General features: G+C 49.6%; 2 protein-coding genes across 5 annotated transcripts; one reads left to right on the forward strand and one right to left on the reverse strand.

Moving 5' to 3' along the window:
* Positions 1-40: 40 nt before the first annotated feature.
* Positions 41-6,153, forward strand: LOC124234928 (creatine kinase U-type, mitochondrial). 4 transcript variants are annotated; one of them, XM_046652573.1, is made up of 10 exons: positions 41-94; positions 1,139-1,324; positions 1,961-2,159; positions 2,362-2,457; positions 2,840-3,061; positions 3,208-3,293; positions 3,413-3,536; positions 5,227-5,361; positions 5,576-5,701; positions 5,909-6,153. In XM_046652573.1, exons 2-10 carry the CDS (start codon positions 1,176-1,178, stop codon positions 6,023-6,025), a joined length of 1,254 nt encoding a protein of 417 aa, XP_046508529.1. In that variant the 5' UTR covers positions 41-94; positions 1,139-1,175; the 3' UTR covers positions 6,026-6,153. The 4 variants fall into 4 exon arrangements, with proteins under 4 accessions (XP_046508529.1, XP_046508530.1, XP_046508528.1 ...); XM_046652574.1 differs by lacking the exon at positions 41-94 and adding an exon at positions 115-172; XM_046652572.1 differs by lacking the exon at positions 41-94 and adding an exon at positions 116-265 and having other exon boundaries at positions 1,007-1,324.
* Positions 6,154-6,397: 244 nt separating this feature from the next.
* STRC (stereocilin) lies at positions 6,398-22,182 on the reverse strand. The gene is made up of 29 exons (XM_046652963.1): positions 22,134-22,182; positions 21,041-21,826; positions 20,927-20,951; positions 18,924-20,178; positions 17,878-17,940; positions 17,670-17,780; positions 17,332-17,498; positions 16,949-17,135; positions 16,692-16,807; positions 16,295-16,427; positions 15,758-15,940; positions 15,460-15,498; positions 15,111-15,278; positions 14,890-14,955; positions 14,286-14,414; positions 13,929-13,987; positions 12,995-13,118; positions 12,776-12,888; positions 11,057-11,192; positions 10,448-10,644; positions 10,160-10,250; positions 9,792-9,948; positions 8,965-9,134; positions 8,189-8,344; positions 7,648-7,790; positions 7,308-7,456; positions 6,950-7,047; positions 6,706-6,853; positions 6,398-6,508 (listed from the first exon to the last, which is right to left on the reverse strand). Exons 1-29 carry the CDS (start codon positions 22,180-22,182, stop codon positions 6,420-6,422), a joined length of 5,307 nt encoding a protein of 1,768 aa, XP_046508919.1. The 3' UTR covers positions 6,398-6,419.
* Between the last annotated feature and the right edge of the window lie 4,844 nt (positions 22,183-27,026).

Raw genomic sequence — 27,026 nt, forward strand, 5'->3', positions numbered from 1 at the left:
CCTGCCTGTTCCATTCCTACACCCAGTGATCTCACCACACCCTTAACCTCACCTTACACTCCTCTCCAGCCCAGGAACTGGGAGCTACAGAGAGGTAAGAGAAGGGAAAGGAGGAAGGGCAAACTAACAATTTCCTGTCCAACCCCAGGCCCACGTCCAGTGCAACCAACAGGTAGGCAAGCCTGCAGAGGCTATTCAGAGGGAGTCCCGTGTGCAGCAAACGGGTCTGAGCCTGGAAAAGAGGCTGAGAAGTAAAAGATCAAAGGTAAAGTAAGGGATGGGGCGGGTGGAGGCAGAAAAAAAAGTGGAGGATTATGAGAAGTGGAGGCAGGACAAAGCAGGGCTTCAGACTTGGGGGCAGGTTGGGGTGGGGGAACGCAGCATAGATGGAGTAAGAGTTAATATTTCCCTGACAGCTCTCAGGGAGAGCAATGCTCAGCCTTGTAAGAAGAGCACAGGTGTGAAAGGAGGCGCCTTGGTCCTCTTCCTGGTTCTAAGGGAAAGGTGACCTTGAGCCAGCGGGTGTCTTTCCCAGTGTCTGTCTCTAACTCTGTGCTTTCTCCGTGTCTTCCTCTGGTAGCTGTGTTTATTCCGCGGTTTCCCTGTGGCCGCCTCCCCTGGGAAGCCTGGGGCAGGCCAAAAACAGAGAAAATGTTGGGCAATGTCACCCTTTCACACCCACAGAGCGACGAATCGGTTTTCCGGTTAAACTGAGAGGCTCGGGGGAAGGGTGTCTGGGTTTCGCTATTCCCGTCGGGTGCTGTCCTCTACTTGGTGCTGAAATATGGGCGCCTTACCCCAGGTGGGCCGCATCCCCGGCCTAGGGGTGTGAATCTCCAGTCCCCCTAATCTACCTGGCGGGTGCTGCCCACCTCTGCCCCCGCATACCTAGCGCGGTGGCAAGCGGGAAGGCGGAGCCTGCGTGAGCCCCACCCCTGGCGACTGCGGCTGGGGCCTCCCTCTCCTCCGCCCGCCCGGCCGCTAGCTCATTGCGCCTCTCCTGCAGTGTGGTTGGTACTGGCTCCTACTCCCTCTCCAGCCTCCACTCCGGCCCCCACTTCGGCGCCAGCCTCGCACCCAGTTCTGGCCTTCAGTCTGCCTAGTTGCATCCTCCCTCTCCGTTCCTGCCCTGCTCCAGCTCCTGCTCCGGGATTCTCTAGCTGGACCCTCAGGCCATGGCTGGTCCCTTCTCTCGTCTGCTGTCCGCCCGCCCGGGGCTGAGGCTCCTGGCTTTGGCTGGAGCTGGGTCTCTAGCCGCTGGGATTCTGCTCCGCCCGGAACCTGTACGAGCCGCCAGTGAACGACGGAGGCTGTATCCCCCGAGGTATCAGCGTCTGAGGCGCGGGGGGGTTGGAGGGCCAGGTGGTGACGGGAACGCAGATGTGGATGAAGATGAGGACCCGGGCAACAGAGAAGGGCTATAATCACGAAGGCTCTGGAGTGAGGCACTGTACAGTCTGGAGACCTCAGTGGGGTGGGGGTGGAAGCCAAAACCAGAAGGTGAAAGCATTCCTGGGGACCTGTAACCTGCAGTCCCCGCCCCCAAGACTAGCTCTGGCCCTGTGAGTTATGCCTGTGCTCACTCTATCCAAATCCCTAAATGAGAGACCAGGAACTATCCTTTTCGCTCTCCTCAATCTCCTTTTCCTGCTGTTCTCCCCCATTTCCTGAATTCCCCTCCTTAGTCTTTCCCCTCCCCCATTCCTAATGTTGTGTTCATTGGAGGAAAGAACTGAGCATATCTGGGGGAATTGAGCCGGCCAACCAGAGGAAGCTAGACCTGTTGGGAAAGAATAGACCCTGAAAGTCCCTAATGAGATTACCAAGGTTTAGACTCCCTCTAATCTCCCCTCCCAAGGAGCAAAGCCAGACATGGCTAACTGGACAGCTCCCAGCTGACTGCACTGGGTGTAGGCCCCCTGTGCCATCCCTCCATGGTTACTGGGTACCCCCTCCCTAGCGCTGAGTACCCAGACCTCCGAAAGCACAACAACTGCATGGCCAGTCACCTGACCCCAGCAGTCTATGCCCGGCTCTGCGACAAGACCACACCCACTGGTTGGACGCTAGATCAGTGTATCCAGACTGGCGTGGACAACCCCGGCCACCCCTTCATCAAGACTGTGGGCATGGTAGCTGGAGATGAGGAGACCTATGAGGTAGGGGGCCCTCAGAGTTTCCCTGGTGACCCAATTCATCTTCCCAGTAATCCCAGCTCCTTCCCCCTAAAAACCCCTCATTTTCCCTTAAGACTGGACCATCATACTCATGTTTTCTGACCCAGTGAAATCAATCCACAACTAAAGCCTGGGAAAGGATTCCCTCTCCCTAACCACTCTTTCCCTCTTAATTCCCCCTCAGGTGTTTGCTGATCTGTTTGACCCTGTGATTCAAGAGCGACACAATGGATATGACCCCCGAACGATGAAACACACCACTGACCTGGATGCCAGCAAGGTGAGTTAAATATTCCACTTCTGACTTGCATTGCCTTATGTACAACTCTCCGTTTCTCCAACTCCCTTCCCCTTAATTATTTCCTGACTCATGGTCATTATGCTGCTGAGCTTTTAGTCTTGGTGTGGGGAAAGAATTGTATCTTAAGGAGAGGATAGATGAGAGGAAAGGGTAGATGAGAATAACCATACCCCAAGGTGGGCACTTTAGGGGAGGGTTCATAACACCCCTTTCAACTTGAGTGCTTGTCCAGTGGGCTTCTCTTTCCAAAGAGGGGTCCTTTAGAAGACCCCTCTAGTCCTTAAGGTCTCTCCTTCCTCAGGGCCCTCAGCTCCCTCCCACTGTCTTTTGGTGACTTACATTAATTTCTCTTATTTCCTAGATCCGTTCTGGCTACTTTGATGAGAGGTATGTATTGTCCTCGAGAGTCAGAACTGGCCGAAGTATCCGGGGACTCAGTCTGCCTCCAGCCTGCACTCGGGCAGAGCGGCGAGAGGTGGAACGTGTGGTGGTAGATGCACTGAGTGGCCTGAAGGGTGATCTGGCTGGACGTTACTATCGGCTCAGTGAGATGACAGAGGCTGAGCAACAGCAGCTTATTGATGTGAGGGGCCTTGAGAGGGAGTTGGGTGGGAGGAACAGCTGAAAAGAAGAATCAGAGGGGAGGCTGGGCCAGATGAGATTGATGGGCTCTGAGATGCTTAGGGGTACTGTGAAGATTCTTAACCCAAGTCCCTTTACTCTCCCCAGGACCACTTCCTATTTGATAAGCCTGTGTCCCCATTGCTGACTGCAGCAGGAATGGCTCGAGACTGGCCAGATGCTCGTGGAATCTGGTATGAGGCTGACCTTACCTCTTTTGTCCCCATGCCCCGTAAGTCTCTTTTTTTTCTCTATCTCTCCCAATTCTTGCTCTGCCTCTTGATGCCTGTCCCTCCCTCTCTCTTGCCCTCAGGCACAACAATGAGAAGAGCTTCTTGATTTGGGTGAATGAGGAGGATCATACACGGGTCATCTCCATGGAGAAGGGTGGCAACATGAAGAAAGTGTTTGAAAGATTCTGCCGAGGCCTCAAAGAGGTTGGAGAAGAGTGTATAAGGGAACTAGGTTGGGAGGACGTAAGGAAAAATCAAACACTGGAATAGGTAGATTGACCATATAGTTTATCAACCAACTCAGGACACTTTTGATAGTGAATGGGATCATCATCAATCACTCCAGGACAATAGATATAAATCACGACTGTCCAGGGACAATCAGGATATATGGTCACCCTAAGAATAGAAAGAGAGAAAGAATGTGAGGAATCTAAGGAAGTAAATAAAGCAGTTGCCAGATAATGCAAAAAAGGGATAACTGAGATGGTGGGTCAGTGCCTGGGGTATGTGGTGTGGGAGGGTAGGGTATGCAGATAAGGAAAAGGTATGAGCCTGGATCATACCTTTGGAGTGAGAGATTGCTGTGTTCATGATTCTAATGTAACCACCCAGTGCTGAGCCAAGGTAAGCCTTGACTCTGGATTCTGTCATTCTTGCTAAAGTATCATGTCTAGGTTTTAAGCTGGGAGTGAGAGGGAGACCAGGGAAGGTGGAGGATGGGATGACTTAAGTTCCAGAATGTGTGGCTCTACGTGAGGGGTTGAACTGAATCTCAATCCTATATGGATTGGGTCTCCACATTCAATTCTAGATTAGAAATCCTCATAAACCCAATTCTTGTTGTATGTTCTCGTATATACAGTTCTATTTTGGACTTATAAAGAGAGAGAGCTCCTCTTCTTTTCAGATTCTAGCTGGGAAGTTTCTACTGTTTTTAGCAAGTAATAAACATATTCTGACTGTAAGTAGGTAGGGAAGTTCTTTTTAAATTATATGCCTTGATTTTATCATCTGTAAAGTTGGGAGAATAAGACTTCCTACATTTTAAGTTGTTATGGGGATTAAATGAGATAATACATGTAAAGTGCCCAGCCCATAGTAAGTGTTCAATAAGTGTTAACTGCTGTTATTATCATTCTAGATGGAAAGGTTTCTCCTTGTTCAGCATGTAAGCTATCCCTCTATGCCATGGTTATTTCTGAACTATGAACAGGGTCCCCTTTACTCATGTTAGGTAGTCATCTTCATGTCCATCATTCTGGCAGATCCCCTGTCTCTTCAACTCTAATAGTCATCTTCATGATTAGGATGCTTAAGTAGAACAAAAATACCCTTCCCACACTGCCTACTTCTCTCTCTCACACGTACATAACAATGAGTCCAGCTCTTCTGCACTGTTTTCACCTTTCTCTCTGCTTTCTCACATGTGCTCTTTCCACAGCTAATAGAAGGCTCTCTTACCTCTTCCTCTTGGAAAGCCTACACCCTCATTTTCTGTCTGGAGGAAGCTTCCAGGCTCTCAGCTCATTAGCAAAGCAAAGATAATCAATGCATGGAGAGGAGCTCATTGAATAATCAATCCTTTCTTAGCTCACTTTACCACCTCCGTTTGTTTCACTAGATCATCCTCAATGCACCATTCCTTCAAGTTTCTCTTCCACACACAAGATACTTTTATACAATCTCATCATTATGGGCTTGCAACATCAAAATTACCTTATATGCATGATAATAACAAACCATTTCCACACACACACACAAAAAGAGCAGTGTCATTCTCTCACAACCCAAGTTTCTGGTTCTAGACACATTTATAGAGTTCCTGTGGCTCTAGCTAAGGGAGGGTCCACATATCCCTGACTTTTCACTAACAGAGATTTTGTGGACTCAGGTGGAGCGGCTGATCCAGGAGCGTGGCTGGGAGTTCATGTGGAATGAGCGTTTGGGATACATCTTGACCTGTCCGTCTAACCTGGGCACTGGACTTCGGGCAGGAGTGCACATCAAACTGCCCCTGCTAAGCAAAGTAAAAGAGTTGTGGGCTTAGAGAGGGGTGTGAGTGAGGAAGGTGGCTGTGTGTGGATGGGAGGGAGTGGGCACTTTGAGAGGAGCCAGACACATTGTGACTAAAGGGTCAGGGGAAACATCTCTGAGCAGGTTCAGGTAGGTTCAGATCGGTCTTCAGGTAGGACCAGTCTCTGCCCTATTGACTCTGCCCCCAATCCCTATCTCACCTCCAGGATAGCCGCTTCCCAAAGATCCTGGAGAACCTAAGACTCCAAAAGCGTGGTACTGGAGGAGTGGACACAGCTGCTACAGGCAGCGTCTTTGACATCTCTAATTTGGACCGACTGGGCAAGTCAGAGGTGAGATCCTTAGAGATTAGGGCGAGGAGAGGTCTGTGGGGGTTGACATAGGATGGTGAGCCAGCCTCAGGAATGCAATAGAATCTGAAATGAAATTCAGGTTGAGTGGGGAGGCAATTGGAAGTGAGTTCCCAGAGCAGGAAAATCAGTGCTAAAGAAAGAAACTCAGGTTGTGAGAAGCAGAGATGGAGAGTTAGTGTCCTCCAGGTGGAGCTGGTGCAGCTGGTCATCGATGGAGTTAACTATTTGATTGACTGTGAACGGCGTCTGGAGAGAGGCCAGGATATCCGCATCCCTCCACCTCTCGTCCACAACAAGCATTAACTCCCCATCCCCAGCAGATGACTCAAGATCCCCAGAAATTCTGCCCATTCTAATGGTGGCCAGTTCTACTTGCCCTGGATGCCCCCTACCCAACTCCCGTCCTAGTAAAGACTCCTTGCTATGCTCCAGCTGTCTGTGTTATTTCTAATGGTGGGGTGAGGAGGGACTAGCCTCTAAGAAAAAAGAGGCAGTGGGGTTATTTATGATGGAAAGAGATTCCAGATATGGCATGCCAGGAACACTGATTCTCAGGTGGGTGGAAAGCATTAGCATTTTACCCATATTTCTCATCAGCTTCCTGAGGATAATTAGAATGCACTTCCATTTGCACTTTATTCATTATTACTTAAAGTTTCTTTCCCAACAATCTCTCTCTTTAACCATACAGACAGGCTCATAGCAGGCTGCCAAGGAAGCAGATGGTCAATGCTAGGGTCCAGCAGGGTTGCGACCAGTTCTGAAGGCCCCAGGCTGTGCTTCGACCTATAATGATACAGAAAATGGGAAGAATATCACAACTCTGCTCCTCAGGAGCCATTGATACTTGGTAACTACCTGACTATAGACCCCTTCACTCCAGGGATCTCCCTGAGTGGGTTCTATGAACCGGACAGCACCAAGTTAGGGGTCAGATTCTGAGTGAGGAGTTGGAGGGTCAAGCTGTGCTGTTGGGAACTCACTCTGCTGTTCTGGGCTCTGCTTCCCCTCATGCCGGGCCCATGCAACTGCTCGTCGCTGCTCAGGACTCAGAAAGGCCATTTGCTCAGGAGTGACAGCAACAGCCTGAACACTGGTGAGACTAGATAGCTGGGTGGGGCTGAACACCACCTGGGGGTGGGGGCAGAAATTGGTACATCCATTGTAGCTCCCACTGGGCCCTGGCTCTTTTGTGGTCACCCCAGAGCCCAGTCCATCAATGCTTACTGCAAATTTAGGAGCAGGGATGACAGAAATGGCAAGAGGGGTGAGGCCCTGGATCTGTTCCTGTAGCAGTGCTGAAAGAGCCAGGTCTGGGATCCCAGCTGTTGAAGCAAGTAGGATGGGCATCCAAACATTGTCTTATACTGGCTTTCTCCCTTCTCTTCAAACCTGAAGACCTTCTCCTCCAACTACTCTCAAAGAACCCTACCATAGACCTCCCCCAACACATCTCCAACCTCTTACCTAAATGCCTTCTCAGACTCCCACCTTAAGAATTCCAGAGCAGTCCTCTACCCAGTCCACCCATGGTATGGAAACCAACCCCTGACAACTAGCACCAGCTGTGACCCAGCCTCCCTACCTGCTATTGTGCCAATTTCAGTGAAAATCTCAGGCCCCCAGTTACTGACTGGGCCAAAACCACCAGGCAGCACAAGTAGTTGGGCCAGAACCTCCAGTTGCTCCTCAGAGCACTGGAGATGCAGGTTGCCCAAGAAGAGAGCTGCTTGGCTGTGGAAGAGTGGGGAGGAAGGGAGAAGGATTCAGTCATGGTGATAGGGTCTGTGGTCATGATATGAGGGTAGAGATGACTTCAAGTGGGGTTCTTTCCTCCATGGGACGACTCCTTCATGATTCTTCCCTCCCCAGTGAGCCCACCTTTACCTCAGCACCACCACCCACACATTCCCTCCACAGGTGACCTAAACTCCCAACTGCTGATATGCTGTAGCTCCTCTGGTCGCAGTCCACAGAGCGTGTAACCCAGTGCAGTCAGGTGAAGGAAGTCCAGGTGGCTCACATGCCGGCCACTCTGCCTCAGGAAACTGGAGACCACAACTCGGAGCTGCGGTGGGAGTGGCGGGCACAGAATAATAAGAGCAGTCATGGTTGAATTCATGGATGGGAAAGTAATTAGGGAAGTGACAAGTACTACTGGATTATATTCTTTTATTAAGACCTGAAGATCCAATAGCCATGGAGTAAGTTGAGGATCCCAAAAAAAGAAGGATGGAAAAAGAGAAGGCGTCAGGGAGAAGAGACAGGAGGGAGTATTATGTGTCCAGGACCTCAGAGTGAACAAACCATAGAGTCCCTAAGGCCACTAGTGTGGGGTATTAAGAAAAGATAGAAAGAATGGCCAGGCAGGGTTACAGGGAAAATTCCTTAGGCTTTAGATGACCTAGAGGCCTGGATCTGTGGGGTGGATGATTGGAAGGTGGTAGGGAGGACAGGAGGTGTTACCTGGATGGAGCTCCAGTCAGCTATCTGCCCCAGGGTGCTCAGCACTCCCCAGTCCACCAGCATCAGCTCCTGTAGTTCCCGCTCTCCTAGACCTATCAAGAGCCGACCTAGCTGCAGGATCTGCTCAGGACGGAATCCCCTGGGGGGACCCCACAACTAGGAGAAAGAGAGGAACAACGTGAATGGAAAAAGCACTGGACTAGGAGTCAGAATGCTAGGTCTTAGTTTGCCTCTGACCTTAGCTGTGTAACTCTAGGCAAATCATTTGCCTTCTCTGGGTCTTTAGTTTCTTCAACTATAAAATGAGAGGGTTGGACTAAGGTTCCTCTGACTAAGGTGTTAATGAAAGATTCTAGAGTCTCAAGAGGGAAGAACAGCAGACTGTAGTCTACAAGTTCTAAACTTTTATGTGCACCGGACTCACCAGGGGTGCCTGTTAAAATGCAGATGCCCAGAACTTATCCTAGAGATTCTTCTTCAGTGAGTCTAGTATGGGACCCTGGCATCGGCATTTTAAAAACCTGCTCCCCAGATGATTTCAATACACACTAAAGTTCGGTAACTACTGCTCTAGGCCCTCTTCTCATTGCACTAGCTTCCTTTCCTCAGAATTCATCCCCTCTGACTTCCTCCTCAGGATCCAAATCCTCTAATTCTTCTATCTCCTATTTCCCACACCTCTCACCCAGCTATCCATTCTTTTGTGTCTCACGCCACCCAACCAGCTTCCTCATGTTTTTCCATCTCCAACCCCAGTTGACCTCTTCACCCCTAACCTGTTTTGCCTTGCCCATTGCTGCCCGTAGTTCCTCAGGCCCTAGTCCTGGGTCTCCTGCAAATAGTGCCAGGCAGTCCTCGAAGTCTGAGAGCTCCATCTCTGCAATCTGGGTTGCAGACCAGGCTGCTGGGAACGTCCCTCGCACATCTGCACAATTTGGCACAGGTTCTGAAGGGGGAAGACAGGGCCAGGGGGTCAGTACAGTATTAAAGTATGCCCAGAGAGCATAGATATAGATATAGATATAGATATATATTACATATAGATGCAGTAACCCCTCCAACCTTTGGAAGACAGGGCAATGTGGTCAGTATGGGTCAAGGAATCACTACAGTGTGAGATCTGTAGGACTCAAAGGATATGAGAAAAAGTGACTGGAGAAGACAAGCCCCTCATTGTCTAGATGGAAGACTGAGGGAGTTACCCAGGGATTTGATGACAAAGCCGGATTAGAACCCAGGTCCCTAGCCTCATAGTGTCTCCTTCCTACATCCAAAGCATCTCCCCAGCAGAGAGTGCCACACTTAGCCAAGCCTAGAGCTGTCTGTCAACTGTTAACAGGGATAAGAGAGCAGGAAAAGGGGAGTGCTGGGCTAAAAATGTAATGGGTTATAAATTCCCAGAGCTGTAGAACCCTAGAACTAGAAGAGACCTTGAAGATCATCCCTCTCATCCCTGTGCTTTTTACATTAGAAAACCCAAGCCCAGAGAGCAGAAGGTGTGCAAATCTGCTCAAAGGGCACAACACACCTAGAGCCCAGACTTCTGACTGCATTGTCAGTCCTGTACACCATGCTAGATGTATGAGTATTTGGGTAGTTTCACCTGGGAGATCCTCCGCAGCAGGGCGCACAACCCCAGCTACCAGGGCTGCTTTCTTGGAAGCAAGCTGTGGCCCCCCACACAGCTGTCCAACTCTGCTCTGCTCCCAGATCTGCTGTTTCTCTAGGAGCCGCTCCAGGGTCTCTGGGCTCAAGGCCTCCTGTATGAGAAGGTAGAGGGAGGGTGGGGACACCTGGGTAGGTCAGGGCCAGCTGCTACAGCTGTAATTCCAAAATCCTGTCCCCTTTTAGCAGTCTCTCCCACATTCAGGCTTCACCTCCTTTGCCCTCAACCTCCTTGGCCTTAGCTCCCCAGAACCAGCTCACCAGTTCCCTCTCTGCTCTTACTCCCTCCCTGTTCCTTCACCTCACCCTGGGGATCAAGGAAATAGCCTCAGTAGGTAGCGTGAATACTAGGCGTCCAGCTTGCTCTACTTCATCCTGGCTCCACAACTCTGGTTTCCTGGGAGACAGGAAGAAGATCAGGGGCTTGGATGCTGAGGGATGAGAGGAAGAGGAAGGGGAAAAGAGGACATGCTAGGACTGGGAACGCAGGCCTCCAAGGGACCTCAAGCATATTGAATGGGCTGCCACTGATGATGGTGGTTGAGAGGATGGGTGTAGGATAAGTTAGAATCTGAAGTTCCCAAAAGGCCATACCCAAGAATAGGCTCCTGTGATAGCAGCCATCCCAGCTCTGTAGCAAATGGCTCTCCTAGGCAGAAGCCCTGCAGCTGACTGAGATGGGCCAGCAGGATCTGTAGGGGGACCCGTCGAGTGCTCTCTATCCCCAGGAATCCAATCAAGGGGCCCAATGTCTCCAGCACTTCCCTTGAGACTGTTGTCTCCTTTGGAGCCTGAGGAGGGGCATCATGCCTTGGGACAATGCACCTCTGACTCAGAAGACCAGACTCTTTGATCAAGACACCAAGACCTTTGACCTTCCCTCCCTCCAACTCCCAACTCAACACCCTATGGTGTCCACTACCATTGTTCACTTTCTTAAACAATGAGTCCAGATAGGAGCAGGCAGAAAGACCAGGAAGTGGAATCCAAGGCATTTCTTGGACTCCAAGGGATGTGGACAAGAAACATGAAGCAGGCTATCAAGGAATAGAACCCAGAGGTAGATCTAGGGGCTAGAACCTTGTAGACAAGAACCTATTTAGCAGCAAAAGTGTGGAGTTGGGCCTAGAAGACAAAAAGCATTGTCTAAGGGGTAAGAGTTGCCCAGGAGGCAGCTCTGAGTTTGATAGGATGGACACTTACCAAGTTTTGTAGTGCCCTCTCTGCCAGGGCTGCCCGGTGGAGTGGTGTCAGTGCTAGCAGCTGCTCTGGAGCTCCTCGTACCAGTTCTATCACCAACATAATGGATTCATTGGACAGTCTGTCCATCAACTGGACCCTATAGCAATTTGACAACAGGGCACTCAAAACTGAGCCAAGTTGATGAGGGACCACAGAATGTCACATTACCCAGACAGGAGGTAACACCAGACCAAACCCTGTGGCCCTGGACAAGAACTGCTATTAAACAGCCCCAGATCCAATTCCCACCATATTGCTTGAAGGGAGAGAACAAAGAGAGTGACATATTTCTAGTCTTCGTGAAGAAATGACAAACAATCCTACCCCATCTAGTGGAATCAAAAGCCCCAAATATTAAGTATCATGAAAAAATTTCCCCATTTTATACATTAAAAACCAAGGTTCACAGAGATCCAATTGTGGGGTCTTACTCCCAATTCTTTTTTTCCACAGTGCCACCCTTCCTCTGCTTGTTGTGAAGAGGTCCCCTCTCATTCGTATAGCACTCTACAATCCACAAAGTTTTTTTTAGGTGTTATCACATTTGATCCTTATGACAAAATCTGGGGATAAGATAGGTATTTTTCTTATCCCTCTTTCACAAATGAGGAACTCAGGTCTGCCAACTCCTGACCCAGGATTTTTCACCTCCTCCAGGTCCTCGGCATTCTAAATTATCTCCAAGAACCAATATATTTAAACAGATTTGAATGGCTTTCTTTCTTTCTTTTTTTTTTTTTTAAAAGGCCGTTTTCCCAGAAATCAGAAGTGACATCCTGTACTCTGCCTAGGGTTTCAAACTCTGGAACTGAGCCAGGAGCACAAAAGCCAAAAACTGTGGAAAGGCCAATAAAAATGTAAGGATGGAGTCAACTGTTTTTAACCATCGCCTCATCCCCAGGAAGACTAACACCAGCCTTTACCTACCCTGACTTATAGTTCAGATGGCAATGGGAATGGGATGGGAGTAAAATGGGAAAAGAAGCCTATGAGTGAGATACTTATCCAAGTCCTAGAATCTCTGGGTGAGGAGGAGCCTTAGGTTCATCTAGTCTTCTCTCCCCACAACTCATACTTGAATCTGTTCTACAACATTCCTGCCATGGGGCCATCCAGCATAGGCTTGAATAGCTTCAATGGCTGGGAACTCAATACCTCAGTTTTCCTCGTATTGTGCAAAAAATCTGATTTTCATTCATTGGTTCTAGTCGTGCCCAATGGGGCCATTCAGAAACATGCCAATGTATTTTCTATTTAATAGCCCCTGGGGTATTTCAAGATATTTATCATGTTTAATATATTTTCTCTTCATCTACTCCTCTGAACACACTGAGAGCACAGTGCTTTAAGAAGACTACAATCCTCCAGGGTAGAATTGGACTATTGCTTCCCTTATTTCAGATATTCTATCTCTATTAATGTGGCTCCAGGTTATATTAAGATTGCTTGGCAGGTCACATCACGGTGTGACCACCCTTAGCTGTCCTATGCTTGGGCTATGTTCTGGGAGCCAGTCAATACATAGAGCAACTTGGAATGGAATCCCCTGCTTTGGGCTATAACTGATGTCAAGAAACCACTAGACAGAAAACCACCACCTCTAGGGCATTTCCTAAAGGCAGATCTTCTATCCCAGGTTGAACCTTCTGAGAATCCAGTATCTCCAGCTGTAGTACTTACGGTAAGTCCAAGAGTAGCTTCGTGTCCAGCCTACTCAGTTCTGGCCCCAGAGTTGCCAGCTCTGGCTCTGGCATTGTCATCCTCTGCTGTAGCTCTGCCCAGATACAGGCCCTCTGCGGGACAGGGTGGGGAAGCAGGGTCAGGACAGAGCTGAGCATGGGGACTGGGTTCTGTACCGAAGGTCCCTGCCTCAAACCAATGCCCAAGCAGCCCTCTCACCAGGCTCCCTCGAACCCCAGTGGGCAGTTGATAGATCATGTACACGACTTCAAGGAAATCTGCCATCGAGTTGATCTGCTGCAGAAATTCACAGGACATGCCCCCTGCCAGGGTGCCCATAGCCCTGTGGGTGTGCAGGTGGGTAGATGCTCATTCAACACATGCCACAGCCTGTCTGCTCCTTGATATCAACACTCTAAACACAAGTACAGATGTTCATTTATGGTAATTTACAGTTTAAGAAATGTTTTTCCATAGATATTTTCATTGGCTCCCCACAACATCATTGCTTTTTTTTGTCAGAGAAGAAAATAAAGATTTATAGAGGTCAAGTAACATTCCCAACATCATTCTACTAGAAACATGGTAAACTGAATCTAGAGCCACGTATTCATATTCTGAAGCCCCTGGTTCTTGTACTGTGAGTGGAGGTAAGGTGATACTTACTTACTGCTGTTTGGCCAGTGGCTCTGAAGTCACTTTGGATTTGACTAATAACAGCAAATGTCTATTGGGAGCTTATACTGGGTCAGGCAATGTGTTAAGGACCTTATATGCCTTATCTCATTTAATCTTCATAACAACTACCTGTGAGGTTGGCACCATTTTAATTCTTATTCTACAGAAGAAAAAACTGAAGTTTAGAGAGGTTAAATGACTTGCCCAAGATCACAAATAAGTGACAGGGCCTGGATCTGAACCCAGGTCTTCTGAATCCCTTAGATCCAGTCAGGATAGGTATGGTGCTATGGAAGGGAAGGAGGGTGAGGAGAAGAGGAGCCAGGAGAATGGCCACAGGTTAGGACCATGCATCATTCATCCCCATATCCCCCACTGCGTATCATGTGGTACCTGGCACATTACCACGGGGCACACGGTAAGTGCTCAAAAATGTTAGTTGAATTAAACTCACTGCTCAACACAAGTTACTCACTGCAGATTCCTGAGGGTAAGGTTGGTGGGCATCTGCATCTTCTTCCAGAGAAACTGTGCCTACAAGAGAAAGAAAGAAGAGCCGCTTCCCGGCAAAGATATTGCCCAACGACCTAAGATGCCTTGGACAGTCCTGCCGCTCCATCCTGTGGGTCCCAGCAGCCTCCTACTCTCCCAAATGCCCTCTCAGAGAGGGAGAGGGAAATGGAGGAATATGGAGGAGGGGAAAAGAAAGGGCAAAGCAAGTCACATTATAAGGGATTCTAGGGATAAGGCACCCAATCTAGGGCTGAGGGACGGGTAAAGGAGGTGGGATATATTGAGAGAGGGGAGTTCTTGGGTTCGTGGGGAGAATTACCTGCTGCTCAGACCAGGGAAACTCCCGGTAGTGCCTTCGGTCAGCCAGAAGAGCCGCGGAGTCCAGTTGTAGCAGCTTTAGTGGGAGCAGGGGAAGCAGGCAGTCTGGCCAGATGGTGGGGATGGGCAGCTGGTGGGGATGGTGTAGCAGTGTAGTGATAGGTGAGAGGGTTTGGACTCAGCCCTCAGAGAAAGCGAACCATGGGGGCAGAAAGGTAACAAGCTAGGATAAGTGTGGAATGGCATGTGCCACTATAGCAATGCACATCTGAGAGCCCTCACAGTAAAGGCGGTTGTGGTAAGTGTTGCTGCTATTTAGGCACCTGAGATAGGTTCCTTAGCCTCTCTGAGCTTTGGTCGCTTTATCTGAAAGCAGTGTGGTTGGCTCGGAAGATTTCTGAAACCCTCTGGCTTCAACGTTCTAGGACAGCGTGGATCATGCTGTCCTGCATCTGGAACTGGGAAGAACAGCTAATGTCTTGGTGGGTACAGAGCTACCCTGAACTCTCAGGGCCACTGCACGGGGAGTGTGTGATGCAGCACCAGCCATAAGGAACTAGCCCTAGGACCTACAGAGGAGCTTAGTCAGGAGATCCCACACATACCTGACCAGGGACACACACAGCTGCACCGGCACCTGTTGTACCCATGTTTTTAACTCCATTTTTCACCTGCATGAGAATTGGCAGTGTTCATGTGTGTGTGTGTGTGTGTGTGTAAGGAAGTGGGGAGGTTTGGGAGGCCTTCTCTGACCACAGGGAAGATGCCATCCTCCCAACCAGAGCCCACATCCCCAATTGTCTCATCTTCCCTGTTGCTCTCATACCCGAAAGGTCTGCAGCAGTGCTGCAGTCTGGCAGTCTGAGAGACGTGACAGTTCAGGGGCCAGGCAGGAACAGGCCCCAACCAGAACTCGCCTAGGGATGGCCTGGAGGGTCTGGGAGCTGAGGCCTGGCAGCAGAGGGTGTAAGGAGCAGAGTTCCTCCAGGGACAGCTGGGGAGCAAGAGAGACAAGGGGCCTGAAGAAGAGGGGCAGGGTGGTGGGGAAGACAACAATCACAGGACATCAAGGCAGCGGGTATGAGGAGACCTGAGAGGGAAGAAGGGACAGATGCAGGAACCAGGGAAAAGGGGGACAGACTTCTGGGGGATGTTGAAAAGTTGCTGCTACTCACGCCGTGCCTAGGCAGCAGCCGTTCAAGCAGTAAGAGAGCCTAAGGTGGGATGAGACAGGAAACAGCAGCTCTCAGGTCCCTAGGGCCTGCCCTCCAAAACTCCCAGCTCCCTCTCTACCACCTGCAGTGATCAAACTGGCTCAGGGCTCTTGTTGATCTGAGGAAGGGGAATGAGGAAGTCCTCCTTGGGACAGAGGAAAAGGAGACTTCATGGGGGTTGATGGTATCCCTGAATGTAATTCTCTTGGCTGGGGTTCCAGGGGGTAGAGGGTGGATGCAGGGAGTGAGATGGGCCCACCTGGGCAGGTGTGACACTGGTTCCCTGCAGGGCAGGGAGCATGGCTCTAAGCTGGGGCTCTGAGAGCTCCTGCAGGAAACGGAGGCCCAGCTGAGGGAAGAGAGGGGCCCAGACCCGCAGCTCCCGGGGACTCAGCACAGCTCCTCCAGACGAGCGCAACACCCCCAGAAGTTCATATGCCACCTATAACCAAAGAAGGTTTGGGACAGGAGAGAAAAGACAGGTGAACATTAAACCTTCTCCCTAATCCCACATCTGGATTTCCCAGGGCCTTGGCTAGGGCTTGGAATCAAGGATAGGACAGGCACAGATTGGGTTCAAGATGTCAAAGGGTATGTTTGGGGCATCATAGACCAGATAGGGTAGGGTCAGGAAGAGGAGGTAACAGATAAGAATGGCCATGGAGTAAGTAACGGAGGTGGCAGAGGTCGGGGGAGAGCTGGCACCACTGTACTCAAGCTTAGTTGAGATGACTGGGCAAGTCACGCAGACCCAGGGAAAGCCTGGAGTCTTGTAGACCTGTGCCAAAGGGCTCACCCGTCCTTGTGGGCTGAGGGTCCCGTTGGCTGCACATTCCAGCAGCCCCCGTTCTACTGGCCCCATTGGATCATTCAAGGGTACCAGGCTCTGCAGCTCCTCTGGGCTCAGGAAACAGGCGAGGGGCCCCAGCCTGAGGAGGACATGAAGCTGGCCTGAATGCAGTCACTGAGGCTGGTACTAAGGCAGGGACCATGAGGGTACTTGGAGTAGGCACTCTGACTACTAACCTAGGAAATGTGAGCGCTATAGATAGGCCTCTCTCCTGGAACCCTACACTGCCTTGGGCCACTGCCTACTCTTTTGCCCCTTCCTTCCTAGGACCCCAACCCACCATGGCAGCTGTACTTGTCTCTCCTCCACTCTGGCCTTGATCACTGATCCCACAACCACTCACCTGCGCACCTGCTCCTCTCCATCCTGGACACTCTGGTTCACCAGGCTGCGCAGCACATGTCGGGCATGCCCTGGCCCAAGACCTGCCGCTGGCCAGCTATCTTCCAGGGCCTGGATCTGAGATGAGGGGAGGGGTCAGCTTGTGTTGGGGTCACTGTAGGACATTTGCTGGGAGGGGCTCACTAGCAGACATGCCACTGATTCCTGTCCCACCTAGCAGAAGATGGGCTAGACAAGTTAAGAGAATCATTCTCATACCTGGTGAGGGCTGAGCTGCAGAAAGTTCTCCAGAGGGAGGTGGGGGAGCAGGGGCAACACTGCCCACAGAAGCTCCTGGGGCCAGGCGGGAACTTCCCCAAACAGCTCAGGGGCCAGCAGTCGCCTTGCCAGAGCCTCCTTCTGTTCAGGTCTCATTCCTGGGCTGTAATCCCGGATGGCAGCCAGCCTGGGGAGAGCAATGGGTCTTAACCCTTGACCCTGTTCCAAACTGTTGTCCCCTGGCTCTCTACAGCTCTGCTGTCATAGATAGGAAAGAGGTTTTCCCTAGTTTCAATGGAGACAAGCACAGGAAGGGGCTGCTCTAGGTGGGTGGGGTTGGCCTGACTCTGACAGGATCAGGAGGAATGGTGTGGGGTCCTTACACGCTGTCGTTGGCCAACAGGGATGGTGGAAAGCGCATCAGGTCAGAGACAGCCAAGAAGGGGATGAGCGGTGACAGGTCAATGAAGAGCTGAGAGGTGAGGCGCGGGTAACGCTGGAGCAGCAAGGCTGTCAGGCGACCCAGGGCCTGTTCCTCAGATGGTGGTACCTGTTGGGGCACAGGAAGGGATACTGGCTCTGGAGATGCTCAGTATCCTTGCCATCTCCTCTCTTGAGTTCCTCCTTCCACTGGGGCAAGCCCCCTGCACACCAGGTTCCAGGTGCTCTTGATTCCTAGATTTCGCCCTCCACCCTTGTTCCCCTCTCCCTCTATGCCCACCTGCAGCTGGGCCCAGGAACGGTGCATGAGCGTCAGGAAGCCCTGAGCAGCCTCCCTCTCTGCTGAAAGCACCAGCTGCTGGAGATTTTCCGGTGGCATGTGCAGATACGCCTGGGAGTAGGAGGTCATGGTAGGTATGACCTCACTGGGCAGGGAACTCAGGCCACAGCTGTCACCCAGTCCACCCATGTGCCCCTCCATCTGTTACCTGCACTAGAATCTGCAGGGCCCAAACACTCTTCTCTCTCTGAAGCAGATCCCATAGCACAGGCTAGTGGGGAGACAGACAAGACACCAAGAGAGCTGTCTCCTTTGTCCCTCCTGAAGCTTCCCCAGGCACTCCAACTCCCCTTGCTAGGATGCTTATCCTTCATCTGAAGCTAGTATGTGTGTCTCCTCAGATAGTAAACTCCTTTAGGTCAGGGACCATGTCTCTAACTTCTCTTATATCCTTTCCCATGCCAGATCCATAGCTGGCTCAATAAATACTTTAGATCTGAATGAAATTACTATGAGTCTATGTCTAATTCCATTTCACTGGTCCCAGAGCTTGAGAAAGGAGGGTCCTAACATGGAGTAAGGAATCTTTATATAACCTACAGAACCCAGCAAGCTGCCTTACACGTAACGGGCACTTGATGAATGAATGATGATATTCACATATTCTAGCCCCTTCACACTACAGAGAAGAAACTGAAGCCCAGAAAAGCTGAATTAAATTACTTGCCTAAGACCATGCTGATTTGTGGCATAGTTGAACCTAGAACCCAAGTCTTTTGATTTATAGTCACCCTGAATTTTTCTCATTTCGGCCTTATCTTCCTGTATTTTGCCAGCCTCCTGTACCTGTCTAGGGACAGAATTACAGCCCTCTAACTTGATCCCTTTCCTTTCTGCAGCAGAAAGGGGGAGAGTCAAAGAGTCAGAAAGAATAATGAGATAACATTTATTGCATATTTATGTATCATGCACCATGCTAAGCCCATAGCATGTATTGTCTCATGTAAACCTTCCAGCCATGCTAAAAGAGTGGCACCATTATTGTCCCCCATTTATAGATGAGAAAAATATTGCTCAGAGAGGTTAAATAACTTGTCCGAGGTCCATCGTAGAACTAGGATGTGAACCCAAGCCTATCTGACTCCAGAGCTGTGTGCTTAGACCACTACGCTATACTACTGCATCAGTATTAGAGAATTCTCCTGGAGGCCCATCCCCCTGTTTCAGAAGCTTTCACCTTGACAGATCACTCACACTGAAGCAGGCCAGCAGCTCCATCTTGCTTATACCAGAGCTGGGGCTGGTAGTGGGTTCAAAGCCTGGTAGGGTCGGGTGCTCCTCCTGTTCCAGGTATTCCCCAACCGTCCGCAGCATGCTGCGCCGGCCCTCTGGGCGGAAGGCATCCCAGAAGGAGCAGTTGTCTGGGAGACTGGAGAGCATCAGGGCCTGACCCAGCATCCCCTGGGCCTCAGTCCCTCCGGCCCCTGGACCCAGGAGGAAGGTCAGCAGGCGCAGGAGATAGTGTAGGCGTGTGGAGTGGGCAAGGGCTGGCACAGAGGACTGACACCGTGGCAGTTGGGATAGCATGCCAAGAAGAAAGGGGCCTGGGGCCAAGCAGAGTGGGGAGGGTCCCAGTGGTGGCAGGGAGGGCAGAAGAGGGCCCAGTAGCCCCTCTAGGAAGCAAGTGTCATTGCCCCCACGACTGATCCTGCACTGGCCTGCTAGCCAGGGCCAGGAGGGCACCAGGGCCTCATACATGGTGTCATTGGCACACACCATCATCAAGAAGCTGCCCCCATCTGGGCAGCGTTCCCCACAAGGTCCAGTGTGGCAGGGTGGGGAAACAGTGACATCTGGGGTGGGGCCCAGGCACACATGCTGAACCCAAGCCTGATTGCTAGGGGGCACAGCCTGAAGACTTGCCTCCCCACACAGCCGCTCAGCCCACAGAGTCTCGTTCTCCAAGAAGCAGCCCCAGAAGATCTCTGGTGTGAGGGGAACAGGGGGCAGGCCTTCAGGGCAGCTGGTGGGAGGTGGGAGCAGGCCAGCACAGAGCCGCTTCACCAGGCGGCGGATGGGGCCGGACAGGGTTGAAAAGGAGACGCTGCTACAGATCGCCTCCAGGAACTGATTGGGAAACTGGTCATGGCAGGCCTGTAGCCAGCCTTGGGCACCTGGTGCCCATGAGACTGCATACCACACAGCTGTCTGGCAGATGGCAGCGGTGCTGGGAGGGGGCTGAGGGGTGACAGGCTTGGCATGCTGGCAGAGCAACTGGATGGAGAAGTTGGAAATGCTGTAGGGTGGTGCTGGGCCTGAGTGGTTCTCGCAGAGGGCCTCCACAGAGACGGCTCGCCGTTGGCGAGGGCTGATGTGGGCTGAGCGCTGGGAAGCCCTGGGCAGAGGTACACCTGTGCTCAGGCAGTGGAGGAGGGCAGGGGGTGGGGGTGGCGATCCAGACAGAAAGCCCAGCGCCTGGACATCCCAGGAAAGGTTGTGCCGGATGCCCCTGGGTGCAGAGGGAGGAGCAGGCAGGATCTGGTCAGTTTACATTTCTTCCAGTTGAAGACTCTGACCCTGGCCCAGAGCCCTGCAGGGGGTTGGGTGGCAAGCGTAGGCTTTTCCAAAAGTGAGGTCCCTGGGAGTATAGGTGTTACTGGTTTAAATACTAGGATGGGGGAAAAGGGAGAGAGATCTGTCCTGCCAAGGCCCAAAATCACCCGGGAGCAGCCCAATTGGAGTCCCTTCCGTCCACCTGGCCCCCTTCTTCCTCCTTTCTTTGTATGCCTTTAGGCAGCTTAAACACAACCTTCAGTTGGCCTCATATCAGGAGATCTGCCCAGCAATTGAATGTGTCTAACTGCTCTGGCACTGTTGTGCTGAAGTAGTAAGGGGTGGAGGAGTCCAGTCTTGTCCTTTCTTTCCATGCCCCATCTTTATTAGCTAACATTTATTGAGCACTGTGTGCCAGATGCAGTTCTATGTGGTTTACACATACAGTATCAACTCATTGAACCCCTTACAAGAACTCTGCAGTAGCTAATATTATCCATATTTTACACATGGGGAAACTGAAGCATCGAATGAGAATGTAACTTGCCCAAAGTCACATAGCTAGAAAGAGGTGGAGCTGGGACACCAACCCAGTTATACTCCAAAACCACTAAACCACACACCTCCCATCAGCTTCCTCTTCCATTCTGGAGGCTGATAACTTCCCAGGCCCAATACCTTAGAACTCCTCTCCTGTTACTTACCATAAGAGCAGCTGCTGAAGGTTGCCTAGAAAGGAAAGGGTAAGGAAAAGGACTACCCCAATCTCACCCCTTCTTGCCCTGCCACAGCCCAGTTCCAGACCTGGCAGCACTCACCTCCCTGGCACTGCCCATTGGCATCAGGCTCTGGTTGCCCCAGAATGGAAAAGACCTCATCCTGCAGGGAGTCAGTGATACGGAGCAGTCCTTCCTGGAAGGCAGCATAGAGGGGGGCCCCCACTGTGCGCAGCAAACCTCCCCAAAGAGCCTCCTCAGAGCCCAGCTCCCCCATTGGGGTGAGCAAACCCAACAAACCCTGCAAAAAGTGCGGGACTGGTTCCCTCCCATTGAGGCCTGTGACATTTGTGGGGTCCATACTGGGCTGCACCTGCACCAGGGCCTGCCAGCGTGTACCCTCTAATAACAGCAGCAAAGAAGGCAACCAGTCAGCAGCGAGGACACAGTCAGAGGGGCCATCACGGGTACACGGGGCCCGGGTAGGGGTAGGGGGTCCCCTGGGAACTAAGGCTCCCAGCAGCACCTCTGCAAGTCCACCCAGCACACCTGCCTGGTGCCCCAAGAAGTCCCGGGGTGTCTGTTCCTGTCCAAGCAGTGCCAACACATCCCCTAGGAGCCCTAGAATTGGCTCCCAGTCTGGGCTGCCTCTCAGTGTCACTAGGAAATCATGGAGCCGGAGGGCAGGGGGCTGGAGAGGTGGGGGCTCTCCCACTGGTCCCTCCCCCATTCTCCCAGGCTCAAATGAAGAAGAAACGTTGGCCAGGAATGCAGAGAAACGTGAGCGGCTGAAGGACCCCTGGGGAGCCTGGTCCAGAGTAGAGAGCAATGACTTCAGGAGGGAGAGACCAGGGTCCAGGGACTGAGGCCCAGTAGGGGCCAGAGTCACTGTAAGGAGAAAAACCAGAGGTCACTAAAGGGAAACAGTCTAGAACCTAAATGCAGCCCTGTCCTGGAGGTCAGTCCTGGCCTTGATCTAGAGATGTGGTGAAGGAGATGGTGAGCTGAATCCCTTTCACCAGCCTACAGTGAGTCTTGGCCTGCTTTCTTAAACCTCATTTTCTCCCTTAGCTCCAGTCTCTGCCCCTCTTCCTTGCCTCTTTATCTTTCACCTGACCAGTTAATCTCTGCACTCTTAAGTCTCTTCCCAGCAACCATCCCTTTCATCCCTAGCCCTGCTCACTGTTCCTCTCACCTGCATAGGACAGCAGCAGCAGCAGCAGGGGCCAGAGGCTCAGAGCCATGTTTCCAAGTGAGCTCTGGTACTAGAGGTGAGTTCTGCTTATTCTCACCTTGTGCGGGATAGCCAGGTGAGGGCAGGGCCCTGCATACAGTTTGAGTCTCCACTGACACCACACTGTAGTGTGGTCTTTCAGGAAACAATATCTGTAACCTGACAGCAGGTTTGCCACCTGAGCCACTGAATACCTGATCCTTTGGCTTTGGAGAAAGGTGTGCTTCTGTGAGAGGGATGAATGATAGGGGATCCCAGGGGGCCCTCGGAGGAACTCAAGGAGATAGCTTCAGTTAGGAGCCAGGATGCAGGTAGGAGTAGGCAGACATGGAGATGGAGAACTGGAGACCCAGGGTATAATCTGGGGGCTCTGCAGAAAAATACAAAGTGTCTTTGTACAAAGATAAAAAAGAGGTAAAAGAAAGTAGGATTTGAGGGAATTGAGGAAGAAATGGGGCCCAGGAGAAAGGAACTGGGCAACCAGATGTAAACAGAGAAGAGAAATGAAGACAAAGATCCGATCCAAGGATGGATCTTTCAGGAGCAGGAGAGTTGTTTTTGATTCAGTACCCAGACCCACAAAATGTTAAGAGCTAGACATGACTTCAGAGATCACATAGACAAAACCTCTCATCTTATGGATAAGGAAATAGACACAGAGGTGTGACTTGCTCATTAGGACAGTCAGATGTTTGGATTTGCCTTCTGGCTCTCATGCTGTGGCCTACAGGAAAGCCCTATAGAAAATTCTGAGCTGAGAAAAGAGATAAACTAGATTAAATCACTGTGCAAGGGGGCTACTCCCCACACACACACATATAAATGCACAGAGAGAAAGAGAGAGAGAGAGAGAGAGAGAGAATGAGACAGAGAGAGAACTGCTCATAGATCAGAGAGGTCCCATTCAAAATAATCTGGTCTGATCAGGGTGAGAAGTTTTTTCTGCCCCCTATTTACATATCCCCAAAGGCCTTTACCTGATACCAGCTCTAAACAGTAATTCAACACTGAGACTCCACTTAAATCTTTATTCTGTCCCTCTTTCCTTAGAACTGTCCTCTATTCTATCCCCCAAACCCACATGTTCAAATCCATTATTAATACACTTCTGCCCTAGAAGCTTTCCTTAGGATCATAGAATTTTAGAGCTGGAAGGGACCTGAGGAATCCTCTGGTAAAAACTTCTCATTTTATAAATGAGGAAATTGAAGCCTAAAGACATAGAAAGACTTGGCCCGGGCCACAAAAGGAGTTGAGGGCACTGCTAGGATTTTCCAAGGTAAGTCAAAAGTTGGGACCAGTGAAATAATCTATTGTGACACTTTACCAATATTTCTCCTTTGCCCATCGAAGGTACTACATCTAGTCTGAGCAGAGAAGAGAAACAGGAAGAATATGGCCTGGGTTCCCAAAGCTTTCAAGCTTCTGGTTCCAGCTCATCCTGCAATCCACATGAATTTCTGCCTTTGGTTTATAATAACCCTCTTATGATAAATTCCCCCTGCCCCTTTTTTTTTGCTGATAGGGTAGCAAAAAATAAGATGGCCTGGGTTCAAATCCTGGCTCCAATATTTACTAGCTGTGTGTCCTGGGCTGTTTCTAAACCACTCTGTGTCACAGTGTTCTTTTCTGTAGAAAGGAGAAATACTAGTATGGAGTTGTTGTGAGCATTAAATTAGATAATGCATTTAAAGTACTTAGCACAGTATCTAGCATTCATTTCAACAAAGAGTAAGCACCTTTCATGTGCCAGGCACTGGTACAGAATAAACATTCACCAAATGTTACTACTATTATTATTAGACTAGCTCAACATGAATTATTTTATTTGAAACTAAAGAGTCCCAATTAATACAGAAATTGTGACCAAGAAGTAGTATCTTGAGTGAAAGACCCTTAGAACAAGTATGAAACTGGCTGAGTCAAGCAGAGAGGGGAACAATAAGGACTCCCTCAACCCAAGAGGGGGAATTCCTGGCAGGTCACATGATGATGTAGCAAGCAGTTAGGTTAAGCAATCCTGTTGCTGCCAAGGATTCAGACTATGGGCCAACTGAGGGTGAAGTACTTAGGGCTTACAGCAAATATATCAGGCTGTTTCATATAAGCAGGTTACTGCTTATAGTTTGATAAGTTCAACAAGAGTGAGACAAGTTCTAATCTATGGATGATCAAATGGGAAGAGAGAAAAACAGAACCAACAAACTGAAATTGCAAGGATCCAGAACAAGAAATTAATCATGTGTCTTGCTAAAGTGAAATAGATAACATTGGTGGGATGATTGGAAGGCTCTGTGATCTGGCAACTGGAATGGAGATACCTGGGAGGAGCCAAAGGAGTTGAGAATTCTGAAACATCCTCACTGTCTCAAACCTCCCATAGGTCACTCTCTGCCTGACAAGAACAGATGCCTCCCTTTGCATAAAGTACAATGATTTTTCTTCCTTTGGGGTTTGCTTTTGTAACTGAAATATATATTGTTCACTCATTATCCAAGCATTCCCCACATTTCCCACTCCCTTGCAGTTAGGTGGGGTCAGGTGATTAGTTCTGGACAATGGATAGTATATGACACTCCAGCCATCCCTTCCCTGTTGAAGTAACCTAAAAACTGCATGTTGAGATGGCAGTGTCACAGGCCAAGTAGCCTAAAGCTCCAAATTATCGCACAGCATTTACAGTCGATTCTCATTATTTGCAAGTTTTGAATTTGTGAATTTGCCTACTCACCAAAATTCATTTATGATCCCCAAATCAATACTTGGTGGTGGTCTAGTGGTTAAGATCTGATGCTCTCACTGCCACACCAAATTGTTTCCCTGTCAGGGAAGTACACTACCCGTTTGTCAGCTGTCATACTATGTTGGCTGCTTGTTGCTGTGATGCTGAAAGCTATGCCACTGGTATTTCAAATACCAGCAGAGTATGTGAATGGTGGAGAGCTTTCAGCAGAGCTTCCAGACTAAGACAAACTAGGAAGAAGGACCTGGCCACCCACTTCCAAAACAACTGGCCATGAAAACCCTATGAATAACAGTGGAGCATTGTCTGATATAGCACCAGAAGATGAAAGGATGGTGCAAAAAGACCAGACAGGGTTCTGCTCTGCTATACACAGGGTCCCTGGGAGTTGGAATTGATTCCACTAGCACAAAAAAACAAATTACAGTCAATTCTCATTATTTACAAGTTCTGTATTTCTGAATTTGCCTGCTCACTAAAATTTATTGTGACCCCCAAATCAACATGAGGTATTTTCACAATTATTCACAGACATAGGTAGAGTGGTGAAAAATTTGAGTCACTCCACGTGTATGTTCCCAACTGAGGTCAAACAAGTCAATATTATGCCTCCTTCACATACTGTAAATAAGTGTCCTTTTCATGGTCTAATTAGTGCCACAATTTTTCATTTCTGTTGGTGATTTCAGTTTAAAATGACCCCCACTAGACTCCCTGGGTATCTTTGGTAAAAGCAACCCTGCTGCAGCAGAAGGACACAAGTAGCCCACACAGGGGCCACTCCTGGAACATTTGGACTGATGACAAGAGGGAAGCACACTGCTGGGCCTCAAAAGGCATCTCTTACATAAGGTCACTTCTCCAAGATCAAGAGACATAGCTGACTCACCTAATATATAGATATAAGCACAGAGAAAGAGGCATAATGAAGAGGAAAAGGAATACGTTCCAAGCAAGGGAACAGGACAAAACTCCAGAAAAAGAACTAAATGAAACAGAAATAAGCAATCTACCTGACAAAGAGTTCAAACAAAAACTCATAAGGATGCTCACTAATCTTGGGAGAAGACTGAATGAACACAGTGAGAATGTCAACAAAGAATTGGAAAATAAAAAAAGAACCAATCAGAAATGAAGAATACTGGGGCCAGCCGGGTGCGCAGCAGTTAAGTTCACATGTTCTGCTTCAGTGGTCCAGGGTTCACTGGTTCAGATCCTGGGTGCAGACATGACACTGCTTGGCAAGCCATGCTGTGGTAGGTGTTCCACATACAAAGTAGAGGAAAGATGGGGATGGATGTTAGCTCAGGGCCAGTCTTCCTCAGCAAAAAGAGGAGGATTCATGGCAGATGTTAGCTCAGGGCTAATCTTCCAAAAAAAGAAATGAAGAATACAATACTGGAAATGAAAAATTCACTAATTCACTAGAGGGACTCAATAACAGAGTACATGATACAGAAGAACAGATCAGCAAGCTGGATGAAAGACTAGAAGAAATCACCCAAGCTCAACAGATAAAACAGAGAAGAATTAAAAAGAGCAAGAACAGTCTAAGGGAAATCTTGGACAATATCAAGCACACCAACATTGATATTATAGGTGTCCCAGAAGAAGAGAGAGACAAAGGGGCAGAAAATCTATTTGAAGAAATAATAGCTGAAAACTTTCCTAACCTAAGGAAGGAAGCAGATGCCCAAGTACAGGAAGCACAGAGAGCACCAAATAAGATAAACCCAAAGAGGCCCACACCAAGGCACATTATAATGAAAATGTTCAAAATTAAAGGTAAAGAGAGAATTCCAAAAGTTGCAAGAGAAAGGCAACAAGTAACATACAAACGAAAGCCCATAAGGCTATCAGTGGACTTCTCAGCCGAAACCCTACAGGCAAGAGAGTGGCATGACATATTTAAAATTCTGAAAGGAAAAAAACTTACAGCCAAGAATACTCTATCCAGGAAGGTTATCATTCAGAATGGAAGGAGAGATAAGGGGAATCCTGAGAAAAAAGAACAAAGTTGGAGGTATCACACTCCCTGATTTCAAAATAACTACAGAGCTATAATAACAAAAACAGCATGGTACTGGCACAAAAACAGACACACAGATCAA

This window comes from Equus quagga, chromosome 2 (assembly GCF_021613505.1).
Source record: "Equus quagga isolate Etosha38 chromosome 2, UCLA_HA_Equagga_1.0, whole genome shotgun sequence".
Taxonomy (NCBI): domain Eukaryota; kingdom Metazoa; phylum Chordata; class Mammalia; order Perissodactyla; family Equidae; genus Equus; species Equus quagga.